The 21,079-nt window shown below is 40.8% G+C and overlaps 4 protein-coding genes across 6 annotated transcripts; 2 read left to right on the forward strand and 2 right to left on the reverse strand.

Annotated features, from left to right (window-relative positions):
* Positions 1–6: 6 nt before the first annotated feature.
* ube2t (ubiquitin-conjugating enzyme E2T (putative)) lies at positions 7–3,269 on the reverse strand. 2 transcript variants are annotated; one of them, XM_070909773.1, is made up of 8 exons: positions 2,809–3,269; positions 2,226–2,472; positions 1,777–1,886; positions 1,567–1,636; positions 1,356–1,461; positions 1,110–1,208; positions 634–717; positions 7–274 (listed from the first exon to the last, which is right to left on the reverse strand). In XM_070909773.1, exons 3-8 carry the CDS (start codon positions 1,883–1,885, stop codon positions 158–160), a joined length of 585 nt encoding a protein of 194 aa, XP_070765874.1. In that variant the 5' UTR covers position 1,886; positions 2,226–2,472; positions 2,809–3,269; the 3' UTR covers positions 7–157. The 2 variants fall into 2 exon arrangements, with proteins under 2 accessions (XP_070765874.1, XP_070765873.1); XM_070909772.1 differs by having other exon boundaries at positions 1,777–1,889.
* Position 3,270: 1 nt separating this feature from the next.
* LOC139288471 (uncharacterized methyltransferase YdaC) lies at positions 3,271–6,722 on the reverse strand. The gene is made up of 4 exons (XM_070909771.1): positions 6,654–6,722; positions 5,428–5,699; positions 3,768–3,948; positions 3,271–3,540 (listed from the first exon to the last, which is right to left on the reverse strand). The coding sequence occupies exons 2-4, from the start codon at positions 5,680–5,682 to the stop codon at positions 3,350–3,352; spliced, it is 627 nt and encodes a 208-aa protein (XP_070765872.1). The 5' UTR covers positions 5,683–5,699; positions 6,654–6,722; the 3' UTR covers positions 3,271–3,349.
* Positions 6,723–7,155: 433 nt separating this feature from the next.
* Positions 7,156–11,533, forward strand: etv7 (ETS variant transcription factor 7). Of its 2 annotated transcripts, XM_070910636.1 has the most exons (9): positions 7,156–7,364; positions 7,551–7,698; positions 7,836–8,000; positions 8,113–8,289; positions 9,402–9,533; positions 9,661–9,804; positions 10,386–10,528; positions 10,636–10,736; positions 10,829–11,533. In XM_070910636.1, exons 1-9 carry the CDS (start codon positions 7,332–7,334, stop codon positions 10,998–11,000), a joined length of 1,215 nt encoding a protein of 404 aa, XP_070766737.1. In that variant the 5' UTR covers positions 7,156–7,331; the 3' UTR covers positions 11,001–11,533. The 2 variants fall into 2 exon arrangements, with proteins under 2 accessions (XP_070766737.1, XP_070766738.1); XM_070910637.1 differs by lacking the exon at positions 9,402–9,533.
* Positions 11,534–12,701: 1,168 nt separating this feature from the next.
* pnpla1 (patatin-like phospholipase domain containing 1) lies at positions 12,702–16,033 on the forward strand. The gene is made up of 8 exons (XM_070909836.1): positions 12,702–12,909; positions 12,993–13,225; positions 13,313–13,378; positions 13,464–13,676; positions 14,216–14,276; positions 14,920–15,037; positions 15,439–15,561; positions 15,958–16,033. The coding sequence occupies exons 1-8, from the start codon at positions 12,702–12,704 to the stop codon at positions 16,031–16,033; spliced, it is 1,098 nt and encodes a 365-aa protein (XP_070765937.1).
* Positions 16,034–21,079: the final 5,046 nt, after the last annotated feature.

Here is a 21,079-nt window from a genome sequence, read left to right on the forward strand (position 1 = left end):
TGCATTAAGAACAGGAATGCATACATAGTAAATAGAAGTAGGTAGCCCTAAATTAAAATGTAAAATCATAGTCTTTACAAGTTGACAGGTGTATAAGGCATGGTGGCACTCGAGAATAGAGACTCTTCTTTTCTGGCTCTAGCAAGCGAGATAGAGACTACACACAGGTTCTCTTTGCTGGCTCCTCTGCCTCCTGTTGTGCACCCAAACCCTCTCTTTTGCGAGATGAAGCTTTCTGATCTGAAGTATTTTCTTTGTTGCTCTCCACGACTCCCTGAACGAAGGCAGATACAAATTATTTTACCCAATGATGGCATTGCCCATCTATGCTCCTCCACATCCCAAAACTGATAAGTCTGAAATGTGGAGGTCATACTTGAGTATGTATCAAACAGTCTGCATCAGTTTGTTGCAAGTGAATATTAACTTAGCAGACAAAATTCTAGAGGGTACACAGCGACACCTTGTGGGTAAAATATACCACTACATACAGCTAATACAAAGACAGACAGTACAGTGCTGTGGAGCAAATGACAATCATGTCACCCACTAAGAATAATGTCGCCTGTCCGAGAAGGTCAGTTCATCCATCCATCAATCAATTACAACTGCTTCATCCATAGAGTGACTTACCATGTTCTTTTGAACAGCATGTTCTTGTGTCCACTTCCTGGCCTTCTCTGTGAACGTCTTTTTGTTGTATTTGAACTCTGATGACTGCATTCAAAAAATGTAAGCATCTCTTTACAAGTGTATATGGTGGAGATACACAATTGATCACAGTATCAAAATTCAAATGCTCTCTACTGCAGTTTTAAGACCACAAGAGGCTGCATTTTTGTGGCAAGAGGTTAAAGGTGTTTCAGACTGACATCTAAAGTTATTCTAGCATTTAGCAAAAACTCTGGCTTTTATTATACGTTTTTAATGCTTTTCCAGGGGCAGAGTATAATCATAGTGTTATTTAGTTCTCAGTCATTCTGATATCCAAAAACGTTTTTTTTTCTCTCAGCTCTATTGTCAAATATACATATTTGTATTAATATATTAACAAGGTGTATCAAGGTTATGTTACTTTAACAGTAAATGCAAGATTATGTGTGACTCACTATATCAGCCATGAGTGGGTCGTCTGGATTGGGCTCAGCCATGAGAAGCTGAATGGAGGTGAGCACTGTGGAGATGTTTAGGGATGGCTTCCAGGCTCCCTGAATAAAATGAGAAAATTAAAAAACATTGAATCTAACTGCTGTTAGCTGGTATATCTACTCATTTATTTAATAGCAGACAAACAAAACCAGATGATGGAGCTGAAACAGGAACTATTTTTTCAGTTGTTTGTAATTCTTAACAACCTTGGGCGGGAGTTTGAGAGCATCATGGCAGATCCGGCCTGAGTTGTCAATGTTTGGGTGGTAGATGGGGGTCAAGAATCGTATTTTGGGTGGCTCAAATGGGTACCTGCGAGAGGAAAACAGCAGTCATACTAGGCTGCAGTAGTTGTTTATAACATGGAAACGAGAGAGAGAACACCTCCACCAATGTTAAACCTTTAAGGAAATGTACCTCTCTGGGACCTTGATCTCCAAGGAGAAGAGTCCACCTTCATATGGAGTCTCTGTTCCACCCACTATCTCTGTAAACCAGAAGAAGGGGAAAATGCATGATCAGATAGATAAAGCATACCTTTAGCTTGCCGTATATGTGGCATATTGCCGAGAACAAATGCAGTCTTAGTTATTTTCGTTTGAAAGCCTTCACGCTGAGAATACTTACGTGCCCGGAGGTCGTCTATCCGTTCCTCGGTCTGCCAGCATGTTATCCCGGGAGGCGGCTCGGTGCTCATCATCTGAAGTTCACGCTTTAAACGGGAAGCCCTCTGCATTCTGCTAAACAGAGAACGGAGTGAACGGAAACGAGGCTTCATTAATGCAACACAAACACCAATCAATAAGAAGAGGCGACCCCTCGTGTATTCATATATTAGTTTTGACCAGACAGAAAATATTCACTCGCTTTATAGTTTAGTTAGCTATGGTTGTTCAATCAGTGTTCCATCAGTTAACACCTAACTTGTCACCTATTCTAACGTTAGCTATCTTGTTGAAAGCTCCAAGCTAACATTTTAGCCTGCTAAATGATGTGCCTATGGAAACATGTTAGCATGTCTTGACCGTGGTCAGAATAAGATGTTGTTTACTCGATATTGAATCGCAAACGCTTACTTTTCTCCAGCTTTGACAACTGTCGTCCACTTCGGCTAAACTTTTTAACTTCACAACACCGTCCGACAGCCTGTTTTGGATTTCCCTCTCCCTACGTCATCAACACCGCCCGCGTTCAACTTCTTCTTCTTCTTCTTCTTTTTAATGGCGAATTGCTCCCAACCGGAGCACGATCGCCACCCACCGTTGAATTGCTGGTGTTGTTTTTAATTACGATTTTTTCAAACATGAAACGGCGTCTCCTGGCCTGTTTGAGACAAAAATATATGTTTGTTTTCGAGTCACTTTCTTTCTTTCTACTTATTCGTCTTTCGGACAAACCACGAGCTTCATTGGCATTCTCTCCAAATCCAAGTCTATCTTTAGAAACTTTGTCTTTGTCTATATCATAGGGATAATTCAGTGCTGAACACTGGACGCTGGTAAAGGATTATTATCACACACTTATCTTACAGCTCAAACTCAGTTGAATGTTTCTATTCCATTTTTTTTTACTTACAGTACAATCACCCCTCCACACACACAGTTAATGTATATCAAGAATTTTCTTCAAGATGAATAATCTTAGTTCACGTGTATTTACTTTAGTGACAGTGGCAGTTATTTGATATATGGCCTCAGTCCAGTGGAGCCAGCAGCTTTTCAGACAGAAATTAACAGCAGTGCTTGGAGAGAAAACAAACAACCAAAAGCTATGTTGTGATACCATATCAAACCATATCAAAGAGCCCTACAAAAGAATAAAATATAGTGTATTTCTGAAGCCCAGTTCTACACCTCTGTATCAAGGAAATATTCAGCAAATTAGTTATATGATACAGTGTAGCCCAGCTGAGAGGTAGGCAAGATTTTAAATGAAATGAAAACAAATCATACACAGACACTTTGTTCCTGTGTCTGTGATTTGATTTTAATGTGGCATGGAAAATGCTACAATGAAAAACAATTCAGTTATTCATTTAACATGTGTTTTTCATTTAATTATGACACAGTAAATGCATGAAAAGCAAATACAAGTAACTAAGTGTATTGTCTTTCCCTGTATTTCTGTGTTTGATTTGTTTTCATTCAATCATTTAAAATACACACAATCTCTCATTTGCAGTTAGATTTCAATCTCATGTTCAGGCTTTGGCATAAATAGCCTGAAAAGTAAAGCGTTTGTGCCGTCTGTCTTCCATTCTGACGTCAGTGAAGCCGGAGTCTCTCAGAGCTGCCATGTAGGCCTCCGGGCGCCAGTTTTCCCCTGGCATCACTCGCTTTGCTGCCAAAGTAGCCACATGGAACAGCCTCAGCGTGGTCACCATCATGCCTCCTGGGTGGGTTAAAGAGAGAGAGAAAAACACATTTGTGCAGAGAAGCATCACTAAAAGACAGTGATTGCTCAGAAAGTCAAAAGTAGGAGTAATATACCATCTGTTGTATAATCCCCCCCCCCCCCGGGGATCAATAAAGTATTTCTGATTCTGACAGTTTTTAATTTGGACAACAAATGTGCCTTGATAATATAGCCTGTCTTGCTGTTACAACATCATATCCTACCTGGTTTCATTACCCGATGTATCTCTGTGGCTCCCTTCCTGAGGTCAGGCCAGAAGTAGTAGCAGTTACAATGAAAGACTTTATCTACAGTACGGTCTGCCAGAGGCATTGCTGCTACATCACAGTGGTGTAGAGTCACTTTACCATTGGCCAGAAGTTCCTTCAACCGCTCACTTGCCATCTGTAAGAGAAGAAAAGGAGAAATATTCTACTATATGTGTTTAAGTAGAGATTTCTTAGCTTTTGTCTGCCTGTTCTCCAGTTGGTCATAGTTTGTATGTGGCAAGTTTAGGAAGGCTAGAGATCCTGTGTCCTGTACTTTGTTCTTTTAAGACAGCTTTTTTGTAACAAACTTTGAGGCATGCATGGGATAAACAAACTTGAATTTAAATACTTTATTCATCTCCTTATTAATTCCTTATTATCAGGCTGTCCCAATAAGTCCCTGAGGACTCTCCAGCTGATTCAGAATGCTGCGGCACGTGTACTGACAGGAACCAGGAAAAGAGATCATATTTCTCCTGTATTAGCTTCGCTGCACTGGCTCCCTGTAAAATCTAGAATAGAGCTTAAAATCCTTCTCCTGACCTACAAAGCTCTTACTGGTCAGGCACCATCATATCTTAAAGAGCTCATAGTACCCTATTACCCCACTAGAGCACTCCGCTCCCAGAGTGCAGGGTTGCTTGTGTTCCTAGAGTCTCCAAAAACAGAACAGGAGCCAGAGCCTTCAGCTATCAAGCTCCTCTCCTGTGGAATCGGCTCCCAGTTTGGGTCCGGGAGGCAGACACACTCTCTACTTTTAAGAGTAGGCTTAAAACTTTGCTTTTTGATAACGCTTATAGTTAAGGGCTGGCTCAGGCCTGCCTGGACCAGCCCCCTAGTTATGCTGCTACAGGCCTACACTGCTGGGGAGACTTCCCATGATGCACTGAGCTTTCCTCTTCTCCCTCTCCATCTTTACACATTCATCTCCCTCCAAAGCATGTTACTAACTTTATATCTTCCCCAGAGTTTCTTTGTGCTTTGTCGTCTCGCAGGTTCCTGTGGATCGTGGTCCTGGTACGCCTGGGTGCTGCCACCATGGGCCTGCCTGACTCTCATCACTACAGTTATCATGTTTAGTCGTAGTTCTGTTACTATTAAAGCTGTTATTGCTATTATTAATCTCAGCTATTATTACAGATGTAACTACTATTATCAATCACATTTCCATTATTATTATAATTATAGCTGCTATTTCTACTGCTAGTGCTGCCATACATCTCTACCTGTCTGCTTGTCTGTCCATCTGTCTGTCTGTGTCTCTACATCTATCTCTCTCTCTGTCTCTTTCTGTCTGTCTATCTGTCTCTCCCCCTCTCTCTCTCTCTCTCTCTCTCTCTCTCTCAAACCCAACCGGTCAAAGCAGATGACCGCCCACCTAGAGTCTGGTTCTGCTCGAGGTTTCTGCCTCTTAAAAGGAAGTTTTTCCTTGCCACTGTCGCCAAAGTGCTTGCTCATGGTGGGAACTGTTGGGTCTCTGTAATAACATTATAAAGAGTCGGTCTAGACCTGCTCTATTTGTAAAGTGTCATGAGATGACTTTTGTTGTGATTTGGCGCTATATAAATAAAATTGAATTGAATTGAATTGAACTCTGTCAGTATTCATACTTCACCTGATGCATGTACTCTGAGTAATCAACCCCTATTAGGCGGCCTGTGGGCTCTGTGAGCAGTTTGGCTGCGGACTGCAGACCCAGTCCCGGGCCGTGACCCAGCTCCAGCACTGTGTCCCCGGGTTGGATCCCACACAGCTCCACAGTCCTCTCCTCAAGGAGCCGGTTGCGCACCGTGAGCAGCTTACCAACCAGCCACCCAGCCACTGATCGGGTTGGGTGACCCAACTGTTTCCCCACTTTTTCAGCCCACATCACTGCAGAAAGCTAACCTGAAAAGACATGTGGGCATTTTGATACAGATGGCCACAAAACTATTTCGGAGACTTATTTAAAATACAATGCAAATCATTGTAAATAGCTCAGTGACCTCATGTTTTACAAATGATGACTATTTTAAGCACTTGTCTTCTATTAGTGTGGGGATTATATGGCTTGAAAATGCATTAAAATAGTGCCATCTTGATGTAAAATACATTAATTAAACGTCAGTGGCACTATTTTAATATTTCAGACATAATAAACTTTGTATGACCAGACTCTTTTTTTCCCCCGAAACAAAAAAAAATCTGATCAAATTTCAGATAATCAAGTAAGTATTCAGCAGAGAACAGTTATGATCCGGATACTTCAAGATCAGGGGATCAGGTGAAACACTGGGTTGGTTGGAGTCTTTTACAGTGGTTTTCGTGTCATTTTGAGTTGGACTTCGTCTTCTTACATTAAGTTAATGTTTAATCTGCTGTTTAACCAATGAATAAATAAAATAAAAAGAAACCCCAGAGAGGCACTTTGTAGAATTTGAGAAGGCTGCTGCAAATTGTATGTTATTACTTCTGTTATTATTATAATTTCAACACTTTCACCTGCACTAGATTTAATGTACGTTTGTAAATTACGGCATGAAGCAGTGAACCAAGTCTTCTCTCAGCCAGAGGGATTTTATTCTGACAGGGCACGACGCATGTCATGTTCCTGCAGGTATTCCAGCTGTGATATTCATGATCATTTCATCACTGTATATTAGATATACTTTATAGACGGTATAGCCGATGGTACTGTATATCAAATAGATATAGCCTCGGTGAAAGTTTTCCCAGTGTATAAGCTCTGTGGTTGGGGGCGTCGCATGTCCATGAACTACAGTAAACTTCGTGTCTCACCATTGTGGCTGCACTATTGAACATGTTTCTCTATAGCGATACTTTCCTGTACAAACACCTTACCTAGTTAGTCGTTTAGTAGTGTGATCCTGTAAGCAGCGAGTGTTTGGTCTCCTGTTTGGTCTTCCTGTATGTAAAGAGGGGGAGGAGGAGGAGGAGGAGGAGCTCCGGGCACTATTCCTGCGTTACTGGCGCACGCGCTGCACTGTCCTGTAGTCTCTCATTAACTTTATCCACCCTCTCTCTGTGTCTTAGTCACTCACTTCCTGCATTTTCATTTATTTTCCCACCACAAGAATTCCTCATCTGAAACCCGTGAAAACACACAGGGGCAGTCCCCCCCCCCCCCCCCCCCCCCCCCATTGTTCATTTAATATAAAAGATACTTTATGACACTATGCAACGCTCCCTCAAACATGCTGCTGGTCTTGACAACATCGTACTCTTATCAATTGCAGTCAAATGGGAAAATGTTCTCTGCGGTTGCTTCCTCCAGTGAGCATGTTTTGCGCACACCCCCCTGCAAAGATTCTCTTTCTTTCGTTTTCATTTCCCGGAAGGCTCGGATGTGAAAATAGTAGCGTTTTATATCTTCGAGTTATGTTACATTCAAATTTCATTTCAAATGGAGTCTGAGGAGGTTTGATATGCAGTTTGTGTCGTTTATTGGAAAGTTGTATCTCTGCTAATAAGGAAATCATCCTGTTTCTTCGCACAGTCGTACAGATAAAGGACATTTCCATGGAAAACCTTTCCCCGCAACCTTTGGTCAAGGTAAGTTACAGGAAGCTATAACTATATATATATATTTTTGATTTAGAGCTTTACATTTTAGTCCGTGGCCAACTGCTATTGTTTAAGCTACTGAATTTTTAGATTTTAGGTCTGCTTTGCTTTATCTATACTGCCACTAAGTGGTGTCAATGTGTACTTGTGGGCACGTGTGTGGATGTTTTGCAGCAAGAAAACGGAGCAAGCAGTCCTCCATCCACAATGCATGGAAGGCAAGTCAACATTCCCCTCAGTGTGCGTCACCCCCCCCCTAACCAGCTTCCTTTGGTTAGCCCCCCCTCTCAGGAAGATCTATGGCATCTACCTGGACGGCTGAGTGAGTCAAACTCTCTTCTCTGTTTGACTTTTACCTGAAAGATACCACTCCATCAATAACATGCAGCAAAGGAGACGCAGCAGCCTCTGCTGAAGCACAGACGCCTGTGACAGTGTGTGTTTGAACATGTTTTCTAGGAATAAACCCGTCTCTGTGGGATAAGGAGGACGTTGCCCACTGGCTCCACTGGGCTCAGAAGGAGTACTCACTGCGCCGGCCTGAAAAGGGACGCTTTGAGATGAACGGTCGAGCCCTGTGCCTGCTCACCAAGGAAGACTTCAGACGCCGCTGTCCCAGCTCAGGTAGAAATGAGTGTGTGCGTGTGTGTGTGTGTGTGTGTGTGTGTGCAGAAAGAGAGTGTGTTGACTGGTTTCCACGCCTGTGCTTTCATATGCACCCCCTGTTTTCCCACAGGTGATGTTCTGTATGAGATCCTACAGTGTGTAAAGCAGCAAAGGAGGAGTGTTGTCCGTGACCCCCCAAATATGTCTCCCTCCCTGGCAACTGGACACATCCAGTGCCCAGCCAGCAGCCAGATGCCTCCTCAGTGTGTCCAAGAGTCCCAGCCTTCCTCAGCCAATGACACCCAAGGTCAGTAACGTCTAGGAGTACATCTTTAAACATATACAGAATCAGTCAGAATCTGTTTTATTGACCATGTATGTTGACACGTACAGGGACTCCAGTTCTCATTAGTTCACAATATAAAAGGACAATACAGATACAGACCTTCAGCTAAACAGAGATGTCAAACTTAAACAAAGCGCTATAATATACTGGGAAGATATGGACAACAAACTTTCAATATTGAGGTCAGATTGGTATGCACAGGGTCGTGGTATAAATAGTGCATGGGTGCATTACAGTGCAAAGAACACACACACACACAGAGCGCAGTGTCCACACACAGTTGATTGTTTGGGTGTGTTGCGTATCAAATCAAACTTGTTTATCCTGGTTAGATTGTGACGCGAATACTTCCTGATCACCCACATGTGCATGTGCAAACACATCATGCAGGAATTCAGGCTCTCTCCTACGTTTGTTTTTCTGTACTTACGAGGACCCCCATTGGCTTCTTAGTCCCAGACACTAAAGTTTAACCCTGACCAATTTATGCTCACCCTCAACCCTTATGCTTTGTCAGATTAGTCTTTCACTTTCCTTTTGTGTACATGTGAGGACCACGGGGGTAAAGAAGTAATCACAATGTCAAATGACATGTAAAATAAAATGAATAATGGCCACTTTCCGGGTGTTAAGTAGTTGTTAAGTAGTTTAAAAAACTGCAATGAATCATATGTAATGTACTATGTTATGCATGTAGTATGTTCTTGTTTGCAGCTGCACCCATCAGATAAACTTTCCACTTTAGGTGAGGACATTTAACCCTTCTACCCCAGTTGAAGAATACAATCACGCACACTCCTTGTTTGTCCCTACCATAAAAAAAAGGTGCTTTCCATTATAGAAAGTAGGATGTGTGCCAGTGGGTGTGCCATGGTTACCTGGATACCAATTATCTTACAACTCCAGAGTCCAAAACAATGACTTTGTTTTACTTTCTGCGTGCAACTAGTGAAATGGCCTTGTCGTGTTGTACATTGCATTAGTCATTAATGTACAATATTCAAACTGCTGTAAAATCACTTTTGCTTTCTGTTTAACTGTTTTTCACAGTTCCTCATATTTCTCTCTCACAGTTTCCCCCGCTTTCACAACTGCAGTGTCGGCATGTGTTGTAACCACTGTGACCAGCCAGCCACAGCCCTTGTCACCTCTCAGAGACAGTCCCTTGATCCTTTACTCGTACCCTGCTCCACTCACACATAGTAGTGGGTATAACAAATGACAATATCAGAAATATGCCCTGCAGTTGTAATTATTCACTGCGATGCCTAATTTTCTGACCTTTCTCTGTCTTTGTTGCTCTCTGTATCTTTCCTCGTCTCTCTTTCTTAGATGGATCGGCAGCCGTCTTTACATCGCCCCACAACCAAGTCCAGTGTCATCCCCAAACGGAGAGCATCACCCAGGAGCCGCTCAACCTGTCCAGTCGAGAGAAGCCAAGGAGCCTGCTGCACAAAGCCAACGGCCGCATCCCAGGTAGTGTTACGTCAATTTATTAACATATTTACTACAACATTCACATGGGAAGTATACAAAAACAAATGCATTTTGTCCTGGAGAAGGTGCACAGTTATGTTAAAAACTGCATCAAGCCATTTTTGACCACCAGGGGGTAGAAAAACTCATAGACACAAGCCTTTGATACACTGTCAGCTTCTGACGTTATTGTATATTTAGACATCCACAAGACTCATTATTCACTCATCATTCATTCACCTTTTGGTCCTTTAGTCCTCTATGGTGCTCTGTTTTTGGTGGGGCAGAGCAAAGAGCAGTACAGACTGGAAAACCTCAGCTCTGAGCTGTAAATAGATGCAGACTGGATGAACTTTATTGAAAGGAGTCATTTTATTCTCTATTCTATAATATCGCTTAAAGGAGTTTTAAGAGCGACAGTCTTACAGATGTATACATGCTTGGATGTGAACAGGGCTTTGAGATTGATAAAAAGTAAAAGTTATTTCATTATGGATATTTAATAGAGCTTTAAATAACAATAATTGTTGATGTATATGTTTTGGCAACATGAGTCTTATTGCTGTTTTAATCATTGCCAGAGTGCAGACTACTGTGGGACTATGTGTATCAGCTGCTGTGTGACGACCGTTACCAAGAATACATCCGATGGGAAGACCAGAACAGCCTGGTTTTCAGGGTGGTCGACCCCAATGGACTGGCACGTCTCTGGGGAAACCACAAGGTGAGCACCCAGGTCTGTGTGGTTCAGGGAAAATGAACACACAGGTGGAGCGACAAACCAGCAAAAACAGGGGACATGATGTGATGAAGTGTGATCTCTTTTTGCAGAACCGAGACAATATGACCTATGAGAAAATGTCCCGTGCTTTGCGCCACTACTACAAGCTCAACATCATCAAAAAGGAGCGAGGACAAAAACTCCTCTTCAGGTCTCTGTCCCTTTCTCTTTGTCATTCTTCTGTCTGTTCCCCTCAACAACACACACACTTATTTTCATTGCCCCTTCTCTGCCTCCCCTCAGGTTTCTGAAACTCCCACAGGGCATCAGCAGACCGCAGGCTGACCCTGTTGAGTCCCCAGAACACACCCCACCTGAGAACGGGGACTTTCCAGACAGCAGTCCTACTCATGAGTTCAGTGAGGACCATTTTGAGGTTTCCCCTGATCGTGCTTCTCCACAGCTTCCTCCATAGAAAAAAACAGTGTATTAAATGCCCTAAATACAATACAACAACACAAATGATTACAGAATAATATGGAGATTGTCAGAAAATAACCCATGCTTGTACAGGTTTAACAAAATGCACTATTAGGAATTTTTGCACTGTGAGATAGCTTTTCATTTTGCTGTGAATCAATGTATGTGTCACTGTGATCAGAATGAACACTAATATCAAGGGACAAGGAAAACTGTGAAAGAAATCACATCAATATTCAAACAGTCAAATAATCATCAGAACTTAAAATTCTCAGGCTTGCTCAGCATAATTGCAATCCAAAAGATGCACTCATTTTCATATACTATATAGGTCTTGCAGGTTAGTGGCAGAAATGAGTGTGAAGTTGTTCCAGTTTGTGTTGCAGGTTAAATGCCAGTTTGTACAAGTTGTATTTTAGTTTGCTTTATCAACCTCAAGTCGAGGTATTTAAGTGTGAAATCTGGTGCAGTGTTTAAATTAATTGTCAGTGTTTTTCCTGCTTTGTAAAATAAAAAATTTGTATGGTACCTCCCAGATTTTATTAATACATTTATGTTTATTTAAATACTCAAATGATGTCTTACAACATGTGACAGTTGATCACTCATGCGGTGTAAATCCTTTCATGGAATACACAAACTACTTAAAAACAAAAAATATGACACAGACTGGTCAGAATTACAGACTTACTAACATATGCCTGTTTTTTTGGCTAAATGCGTCACTTACAGCATTTGCAATGTGTGCCTGCAGGGGATGCTGTGGTAGCATGATAACCTGTAGCTCAGCTGCTGATATAATAACTTGACCTACAAGAGAGCAGAAATTGGGACATTACACAATTAGTTTACTTTATTCCACCATGATAATTCACTCAGTATCTATACTGCCTTGTGTCATTATAAATCAGTGACACTAGTAGAACAGACTGTTTTTTGTTGAAACCTGTAAGACATCTTTATTATCTGTGTATTATATGAAACCAGTGACTAATGGAAAGTGTTTTATTAATATAGAAAAAAACACATTTTACTGTTTCACTAAAAAAGACAAAATAGAAGATTCAGATGAAGATATTAACATTTGAATCCTTGATTAGGAAATAGGAAAAGACAAAAATTGAAATATAAAAGAATAGAAAACAGTCACAGAATTTGCTTCCTAAGTTGAACCCAAATGTTAATAACTTTGTTAAGATTCAAGATGTAAAGATTTGTTTGTCACATACTTTTCATTGTAACTAATAATGAACTTAATAACTAAAGCGATTTAGCTGTCCTTGAAAGCTGTTACTGTGAAATCCTAAAAGAGTCTTTTAGCAGAGTCTGCTAAAAGTACTAAAATACAGGTCCTGTTTTTGTTTATTTGTACTTTCATGGATTTGTACTTTTCATTCAGTAGTTCAGCATATTTAGTAGTATCACATGGAAACCAGTCTGACATAAGCAAACTAAAATCATCTTAGCTTTTAGGACACAAAGTCAGTGAGAGCATGGCATGTTACATCACGTGGGCATGACCAATATGGTATGTCTAATTGAGATTGGTTTAAAAGCACTGATTGTGAAAGCGTCAACCATTTTCACTGGATAGCTCATCTCATCCTGCTTTATCTGGGTCTACTTTTGAAAGACAGAAAGGAGTTTTGGTCTCAAATTGATTATCATTGAATTGATAACTCAAAGCCATTAGAAAATGGCCCCAGGAATTTCCAGTTGTCACTATCGTGAAGTTCCTCCTTCCATCTCCTTCTCTGGATCTGGATTCATGGCCACCTACCAGTTAGGGGTTGCCCAGTGCCTCCTAAATTATGCACCCTGGATACTGCGCACAGCACCTTGTGTCCTGGGTGCATCTGCGGGGTCTCTGGTGGCAGCTGCTGTAGTCTGTGAAATGAGCCTAAGTAAGTGACTTTATCTGTTTTTTCTAAATCTACTTCTGTAGCATGTAAGTACTGTTTCTCACTCAATGTCTTCTATTTTACAGTTGCTATACAAGATGAGATGATTAATTTTGCCAAACAAATGAGGGCTTTTACGCTTGGACCATTTAACCCCTCGATCAATGTTTTCCACTGGTTAGAGTCAATTTTACACAAACATCTTCCTTCTAATGCGCACCAACTGGCCAGTGGGCGTCTTGCTGTGGCTATGACCCGCATGAGTGACAGCAAGCTCATTATCATGACTGAGTTCCAGTCCAAAGAGGATGTAGTACAGGTGAGTTGCAGATTCACACCCAGTAAGAGAGTAAGTAAGAAAAACACTTACAAAACACATTTCTAAGCATATAATTTTTGTTCCCAGGCTTTGCTATGTAGCTGCTTCGTGCCTGTGTACTGCGGTATGCTGCCTCCATCCTTCAGAGGAGTCGTGAGTATTTGATGGCACTTTCCACGCACTCACTCCCAGCACATTGTTTGGTCCGTATCATAATGTATGTGATCTTATCTCACAGCGTTATGTGGATGGAGGTTTCAGCAGCATGCAGCCAGTACTGCCTGCACCCTGCAGTCAAGTCCTGACGGTGTCTCCATTCTCTGGAGAGATAGACATCTGTCCTACGGACACACCTTGCATGTGGGACATGGTAGTGAGTGGAACCACCCTGAAGGGCAACATGGCTAACAGCTTCAGGATCATCAATGCTCTCTACCCCATGGCTTTAGAGGTCAGACCCAGATGCATTAAATTCTCCATGTGCAGACTTTTGTTCTCAGTCTATTATGGTATATTGTTAGCTAGGTTAACTAGTTAGGTGGGTAAAACAATGACCTCATATTTAACATTTTTAGAAATGCGGTACAAAAAACTTGTGTTTGATAACAATTGGGACTCAATTAAACACTTCAGAAAATCAGATTTTTTTCTTTTGAAGATGATCTCATAGTGCTCATGCTACTATAACCCATAAACATATCTGTCCACCTATATGTTTTAGTAAATTCTTTTTCTGCAAATAATAATAAGAGTCTAGATGGGATGACCACACCCCTGTTGATGAATCGATGTGAGTTAAGGGCACTTGCCCAACAATAATCAGAATCAGAAACTGTTTATTGCCAAGTAACATACATTACAAGGAATTTGCTGTGGTCTGATGGTGCTACATTTTTTAAACATATAATATATAATCTGACAGACACCGTTCAAAAAAGACCAATTTTGTAACATTTAATTCTATTTGTGTGTTATTCTTTCTCTATTTAGACCCTGGAAGAAGCCTACGACAGCGGATACAAAGATGCCATTAATTTCCTTGTGAACAACGGTGGGTCAACTGTATCTACAGAGAAAGAAATTGCATAAATTGCCTAACTGAAGATACTGTTAGTGTAATTTTTGTTAAGCGCAGACTCTCTCTGACGTACTTCTTTTATATCCTCCCCTCGTGTGCAGACCTTGCCCCATATTTGATATTACACAAAGTATCACAAGGGCCACTTAACTACAACCAAACTAAAACGTGGACACGTCTGGATTCCACCATAGAGGAGGAGGAGGACATGAAGGTGGAAAAGGAGACGGCTACACTGACATCTTCTATAGACAACAGACACAGACAGACGGACAGCTCTACTGAACATGATTGGATCGGAAGTCGACCAATTAAAGAACCTCCTTTCGATTTTGACATGGTAAAGAATGGTATGGCTGGCACACGCACACACACACACACACACACATATATACACCTACACACATTCAACAGACAGTGTTTAACAGCCTGCTCTGATTTAAATTAAAATGTCAATACAGTGTTAGCAATGCACTAAAGCAATCAAAGAGACTGTCACTCGATTTTGTAAGTCACATTATGTCTTGTTCATTGCAGAATTGAGGCTGAAGCAAAGCATTCACGTATTTACACTAAGCCTTTGTAAAAATTGTTTTTGTCAACATTTGTGTTTCAGTTCTGCTGGGCAACGTGGTGACCTACCTGAGCATGTTTGGACTCACTGTGAGAATCTTATCCCACCTGCTCCTACCACTCATGCTGTCGTTTTACGCCGTACACCAGAGTAGGCACAGGTAATAAATACACTCTCAACAAAAAAATTGTAAGAGAGTTAGATGAGAAGATCGAACCCACTCCCAGACAGAGGCAGGCTAGCTGGCTGTAGCTTCATATTATTTAGCATAGAGACATAACAGTAGTATCAATCTTCTCATCTAACTCTTCGGCAAGCAAGCAAATAAGCATATTTCCCAAAATGTTGAACAATTGGTTTAAGACAGATCTAGAGACATTGACATCCAGTCATTTGCACTGACTAATCCAGACCAATTCAACCCACATCATAGGCTACTTAACCTTGGCAAGACTATGGTTTGGTTATGCACGTATACAGAGACACCAACATCAATTTATTTGAAATGTATTCTAATTTGGTGTGCAGTATTTCAGTGAGTCTTTTCTCTCTCTCTCCCAGACTGAAGATGTTGTTCAGGCAGGCACCTGAGTTGGTGTTCTGGACTTGGCATGGCATGAAACACTTTACATTCTTCTTTTTCAACGTAGTTGTCTGTAGCCTCAAGAAGAATATGAGAGACCGGTAAGACCGCATCCTTTATTGAATCGTTATTAGAGGCCGGGCAGGCCAAACTTCGTTGGCTGGCATTGTGGGCTAACAGTCCTGATGATGGTGCTACAGCAACCGTCTAAAGTTTAAAACTTATTTACTTATTTAAATTAGTAACAAATCGATCGTACATGCTACAGCTTTGCAACTTTAGGTTAGGTAATTGTGCCTCAAAAACTGTAATTTTTGACAACATCTATCTTCACATTAACATTGCAGTCAATGGAAATAGAGCATCTTTAAACATCAGTTTGTCACTTATGGAGCAATCAATCTTTGTAAAAATAAATTACAGACATCTCTATGTTGTCTAGATGAAGTACACAAAATCTCAGAATTGTGTCTTGATAACTGAATTTTTGACACTAGTTTGAAATCTGCCCTTACATGCATCGACAGCTGTTACTGCAAAATGCCCGTCATCCTGGTTATAGCCAGAGTCTGAAGTCATAGTATGAAGCCATCCCTATGTCTCACCTGGCAGGTAGCTCAATGAGATCATGACCTGTCCTTGGTTTCTAGAGTTGTGAGTTTAAGACCCAGTTCATGCAAAATGAAGATTATACCTGACCTCAAAATGCCCGGCCCCGACTCAGTGCTGCATCGCAGCAATCATTCTGGAAACTGTGTTTGATGCTTTCAGAATTACTGTTTACTTATTTTACGACACATTTTTGGGATCAGTTGTTGCATACTGTATACTGATATTTCCATCTCTTCTCCTCTCATGGCTGACCTGTCCTGACTTGATCAGATTCAACTCAACTGCACTCATCTCTGTGTTTTAGGGTGATGCCCATCATCCTGCTGTTGTTGTGGCTGAAAATTCAAACACAAAATGAGGCTACACAAGGGCAGGGGCACGCTACACCTTGCCAAAAGTTTTCCTCCTCTGCCCATTCAGAAGATGTCCAGCATGGGAGTCTACACAGACGGATCATCACTCCATCACGGGATTACAACCAACCAGAATTACAGTATATCTAGAGAGAGCTGACATTTTTTAGGTCACCAAGGAGAATTGTAAACACTGTATTCTTTGTGCAACAAAATGTCTTGAAAGTTGAGTCATGTTTTATGTAAAAGGGGTTTTATTTGATCTAAGCTGGTTACATTTTTTTCGTGCTTTCCACTTTACTACTGTATCAGTAGAGTGCAAGGCCTAGTTGTAGTAGTAATTGGTTCTTTTACAGTCAACATTTTACTGGATTTGTGGTAGAATAGTTCAAGTATATGAAGCACAATTTTTTTACCACTACACTTGGCATATACCAGAAAAGTTCCATAACGATTACCAGTGTTCAGCCTGAAGGTGGCATAGGGTGGAAAGTCATGGGACGACAAAAAGAACTTCTTCCTGCTGGAAACATGAATGTGTAAATATTGTATAAGTTGTCAGGAGATGTGTTTGTTTGGAAACTGAAAGCTTTGCCTGATGTGGGTCGAGGCAATGGGGTCTTTCTTCTAGCTCTGAAGACCAATTGTTGCATATTATCCTTGGTGGAGATGTAACTGCATACTTTGTAATGTACTTATATTGTACAACTATATAATTATAATTCTTAAAATCCTTCTATGTTACAGAATTACAGAATTATCTACATTGCTTAATCTCTAAAATACTAAGTTTTTTCATAGCATACAGTGACTTCTGTTACCAAAACACAAAAACTGATTGAGGTGTGGACGTGAGAGGTTCATCAGATGAACACATCCAACCAATTTTTTTCATGGAAATCCCAGACAAAAACACTTTTGGTTTGAGTGAAGTTGAGAGTTTTAGCTCCAGGGTGCTTATCTAGAGTGTTCCTAATTTCATTTCCACACAAGAGGTGACAGCTAGTCCTGTGATACTGCTACTTGAACACTGCTCTCTTTCACTCCCCATCCCCTTGAGTGTAAATGTTTGCTACCAGGCCAGTGTTAGTTGTCACTATAACACTTTTGACGTTGTAGAAATAGAAACCATTGGCTTCCTTTAGCTCCATTGTAACATAATGTAACCAAGATCAAACTGCTTTTGAAATCCTGTTCTTCTGTAGACTAGAAATAAATAAATGGTGCTTCGCTCATTTGTTTTGTACAATGTCTTTTTATTGTTGTAAGCGGTGCGTTGCTGTTAGCTTTTACCTTCTAGCCTATGCTTGGCGTTTCAAATTGAGAAACCACTAGCGATCAGTTCAGGCCATTACTAAACTTATAATCTTTTAACAACAACAGCAATACATTAAGTTACAAACTGCTGCTCCAGAACAGCTTCAACTTCAACTCATTTTGGCCAAGAAAGATAAAGGTTGATATTATATATATATAATATATAATATTGGTTTGACTATGATGGACAGTCCAACACCTCCATATGAGGCTATGGAATCATCAGATCTAACTCATATTTATTGTCACTATTTTGAATGGGGCGAAGATATTGCGATGCTTAAGTTTGTCAGCAGCCAAAGAGCTGGTGCCTGTGTCTGGTTTACTCATTTTGTGGCTGTAATAACTTTTAAGTTAGTAACTTTTTATTCAAAAATGGGGAGTGGAAATTGAACAGAAGAAACCGTTTGGACTTAACTTTTCACCTGTACCAGTTTTGTACACTGTGCCTGGTGTCTCCATTCACTGCAGGATCCTTTTCAGATAATAATAAACCATGTTAAATACTGAAATTCAAAAAGCATTTTAAAAAAGGGCCTATTTTGAGATGATGATGAGTTAGAAGACTAGAAATGCCACCTCAGCTTTGAATCCTTTATTAGCTGAGAGTGAACGCATAGATGCATTCTGGATTTGTTTTATCAGCTGTTTGCAAGGAGAATAGTTGAAATAGTTTATTAGAGACAGTTCAGAGATGACAGAAAATTAAGGAAGAGAAAGATGCAACACAGATCTCCAACTTGAACCATGGAAATTGCAGTTCATGGTCAGTGCCTTAACCCCTAAACTATACCACATTCAGTACACACTTGATCAGCTAATCCTCACTCCTCCCTGAATGGTAACATGTGTTGTCACAGAGCTGGAACAGACCATTTGATCTCTGTGCTCCATGTCCTTTTCATACAGATGGCCTGTTACCTGCGGAGAGATCCTCTTATATAATGAGTGTGGATGGATCATACGGATAACACACACATCTGCTGCTGTCCTAACACCAGCCACTGATCCAGCCAGTCAGCCGGAACCAGCTGGCTTTATAGAGACAGAGAGGAGTGTGGTGGTCTGCACAACTGAAACATGTAGGGGCTCATACATTCAGGATTCTGTTAATTAAAAAAACACCAGCAAGTTTAATCTCCTCTCTTCCTGGACTATCAAAGGCCATAAAAATTTGATTTGAGGAAATGAGTGACATGGCACAAGCTTCTCCCTGTCTCTTTGGTGGTGATACCTCTAAAAGTACATGACCTTTTCACTAATCCGCCCGGCAACAGGGCTAACAGGGCATATTTAGGTGAAGTGATGGCACATGAGCAGAATGACATTAGTTTGTGGGTATTTTTGATTGACAATCAGTAAAATTTCATGGAAATTCCTGTGCTATTAGATGATTATGCCTCAATATGTTGAAGAGGGAAAGGACAAGTAGTCAGGTGAGGAGGGGTGTTGTTTATGTCTGATTGGGGACTTGACACAAAAAGGATATAGAAGCAAGACTGTGAGCACTGATCATATCCTTTTGGTATACAGGGAAGGCCAGGCCGTATCTTTTGATAGTTACACCTTGTATGCTCTATTCCCTACTTACAGTATGTTAATAGACTGGATTTTGGTGTTTTCTTTCTAGTGGGCTGTGACTCAGCAGGTCGAGTGGGTTGTCCACTTATCGCAGGGTTGGTGGTTTGATCCCAGGCTCCACACGTTAAAGTGTCCTTCATCAAAACACAAAATGAGGAAATACCTTTTGGAAGAACGGACTACCTGAGACTCTACGAGCCTAAGCCAAGGAGCATTGAAGCTGTTGTGGAGGCTCGTGGTGGACTTACTAACACAATTTATGTGGGCTTTTCCCTTAATTTGTCACACATCTGTGTCTAAAAATACTGTCCTCATTTAGTATAGAGTCAGACTGGTTTGAAGTCACTATAGCCAACTGTAGCCAAAAATGTGAGTGTGTTTGTCTACATACACATGCCTGTTCTAGTATGATACGTGTGCATGTATGCAAGCTTGTGTTTGTGTATGTATGGCCACTGATTTACACTTGAGAGGGTTTAAGGTATTAGAGATATGTTCTGTGCTTCATACGATATAAACCCTTACTTATGGTATTAGCTCAGTTTGTGCGTGTTTGCATATGTGCATTACTATGTGCGTATGTCTAAGTGTGTCAGTGTGTGTGTGTATATGTGTGTGTGTTTGTGTCGTATAGCTATCACTCAGAGTGAGTTACTCATCGTCTGACTGCTGGAGGAGAGTCTTGTAACTCTCAGAATCCTACTTAATCTCAAATCACACATAAACACACACAGACTCTTTTTAGTCTCCCTTCTCTTCAGATCACAAGCAGACAATCTTTATAGTATTGCCACAATAACCTTACAATATGTCTGCAAGGTTTACTAAATTTCTCTTGAAATAACATTGTCATTATATGTCAGTATCACAATTGTCTCTGCTGTTTAAATGACTGTAATTGGAGGGGGATTTCTCTATTCTCAATTGGTCCATCATTTTGGTCCAGACTGAAATATCACAACAACTTTTGGGCGCATTATCATGAAATTTGGTACAGACATTCATAACGCCCTGACTTTGGAGATCCCTTAACTTTTCCCCTAGCGCCACCAGCAGGTCAAAATGTTAATTTGTCATTTATGTTGAAATTCCTGCAAAACTAATGGCATTCCCATCAGCCTTAGCTCCACTTTGTCTTTATTGCTAATTAGTAAATATTAGGTAACATGCTAAACTAAGATTATACCTGCCAAACATCAGCATGTAAGCATTGTCATTGTAAGCACGTTAGCAAGTTAGCCGCTGTACCTAAATACAGCCTCACAGAGCCACTAGCATGGCGTCAGACTCTACTCTTCCTAAAATCTTGATTATTGTAACAATATCAACTTGTAATCTCAACAAAGTGTAAAAAGATATAAGTTCTAGAAAATTCTTCGCCTCAAAAGGCCCAGGCCTTATGTGACCAACTATCACTCTGAGTTTGTTTGTCTGTCTGTCTTGAAGATAGGTAATCTGTGGGATCTGGAGGGGATCATTTAGATTAATTCTGTCCACTCAATCAACAGACCTAAACAGATGTCGCCAGGTTTCACTAGGGAGCACAACTTGCATGTTTTAATGAATGAGTGTGTTTTTTGTGTGTATGTGTGTGCGTGTGTCCCATGTGGATCTCTCAGACCCTCAGCGGGACCCTGTGATCCAACTGAGTAATAAACAGCAACAGATTGACAGTTTTCTGTTTCTAATCCTTTCCTCCTCCTCCTCCTCCTCCTTCGTCTTCCAATTTTAGAGCCCAGTTGATAAGATGAAGAAA

Source organism: Enoplosus armatus, chromosome 8 (assembly GCF_043641665.1).
Source record: "Enoplosus armatus isolate fEnoArm2 chromosome 8, fEnoArm2.hap1, whole genome shotgun sequence".
Classification (NCBI taxonomy): Eukaryota; Metazoa; Chordata; class Actinopteri; order Centrarchiformes; family Enoplosidae; genus Enoplosus; species Enoplosus armatus.

Excerpts from the sequence above, each read along its gene's own strand:
- ube2t (XM_070909773.1), bottom strand. The coding sequence starts at position 1,885 with ATGCAGAGGGCTTCCCGTTTAAAGCGTGAACTTCAGATGATGAGCACC. Across the intron at positions 1,462-1,566 it reads GAGATCAAGGTCCCAGAGAG|GTACCCATTTGAGCCACCCA; the intron begins GTACATTTCCTT and ends TTCCTCTCGCAG. Across the intron at positions 718-1,109 it reads ACCCACTCATGGCTGATATA|TCATCAGAGTTCAAATACAA; the intron begins GTGAGTCACACA and ends TTTTGAATGCAG.
- LOC139288471 (XM_070909771.1), bottom strand. The coding sequence starts at position 5,682 with ATGTGGGCTGAAAAAGTGGGGAAACAGTTGGGTCACCCAACCCGATCA. Across the intron at positions 3,949-5,427 it reads ACTCAGAGTACATGCATCAG|ATGGCAAGTGAGCGGTTGAA; the intron begins GTGAAGTATGAA and ends CTTCTCTTACAG. Across the intron at positions 3,541-3,767 it reads ACATCGGGTAATGAAACCAG|GAGGCATGATGGTGACCACG; the intron begins GTAGGATATGAT and ends TAACCCACCCAG.
- etv7 (XM_070910636.1), top strand. The coding sequence starts at position 7,332 with ATGGAAAACCTTTCCCCGCAACCTTTGGTCAAG. Across the intron at positions 7,699-7,835 it reads GCATCTACCTGGACGGCTGA|GAATAAACCCGTCTCTGTGG; the intron begins GTGAGTCAAACT and ends CATGTTTTCTAG. Across the intron at positions 10,737-10,828 it reads GGACAAAAACTCCTCTTCAG|GTTTCTGAAACTCCCACAGG; the intron begins GTCTCTGTCCCT and ends GCCTCCCCTCAG.
- pnpla1 (XM_070909836.1), top strand. The coding sequence starts at position 12,702 with ATGGCCCCAGGAATTTCCAGTTGTCACTATCGTGAAGTTCCTCCTTCC. Across the intron at positions 13,226-13,312 it reads CCAAAGAGGATGTAGTACAG|GCTTTGCTATGTAGCTGCTT; the intron begins GTGAGTTGCAGA and ends TTTTGTTCCCAG. Across the intron at positions 14,277-14,919 it reads TAATTTCCTTGTGAACAACG|TTCTGCTGGGCAACGTGGTG; the intron begins GTGGGTCAACTG and ends TTTGTGTTTCAG.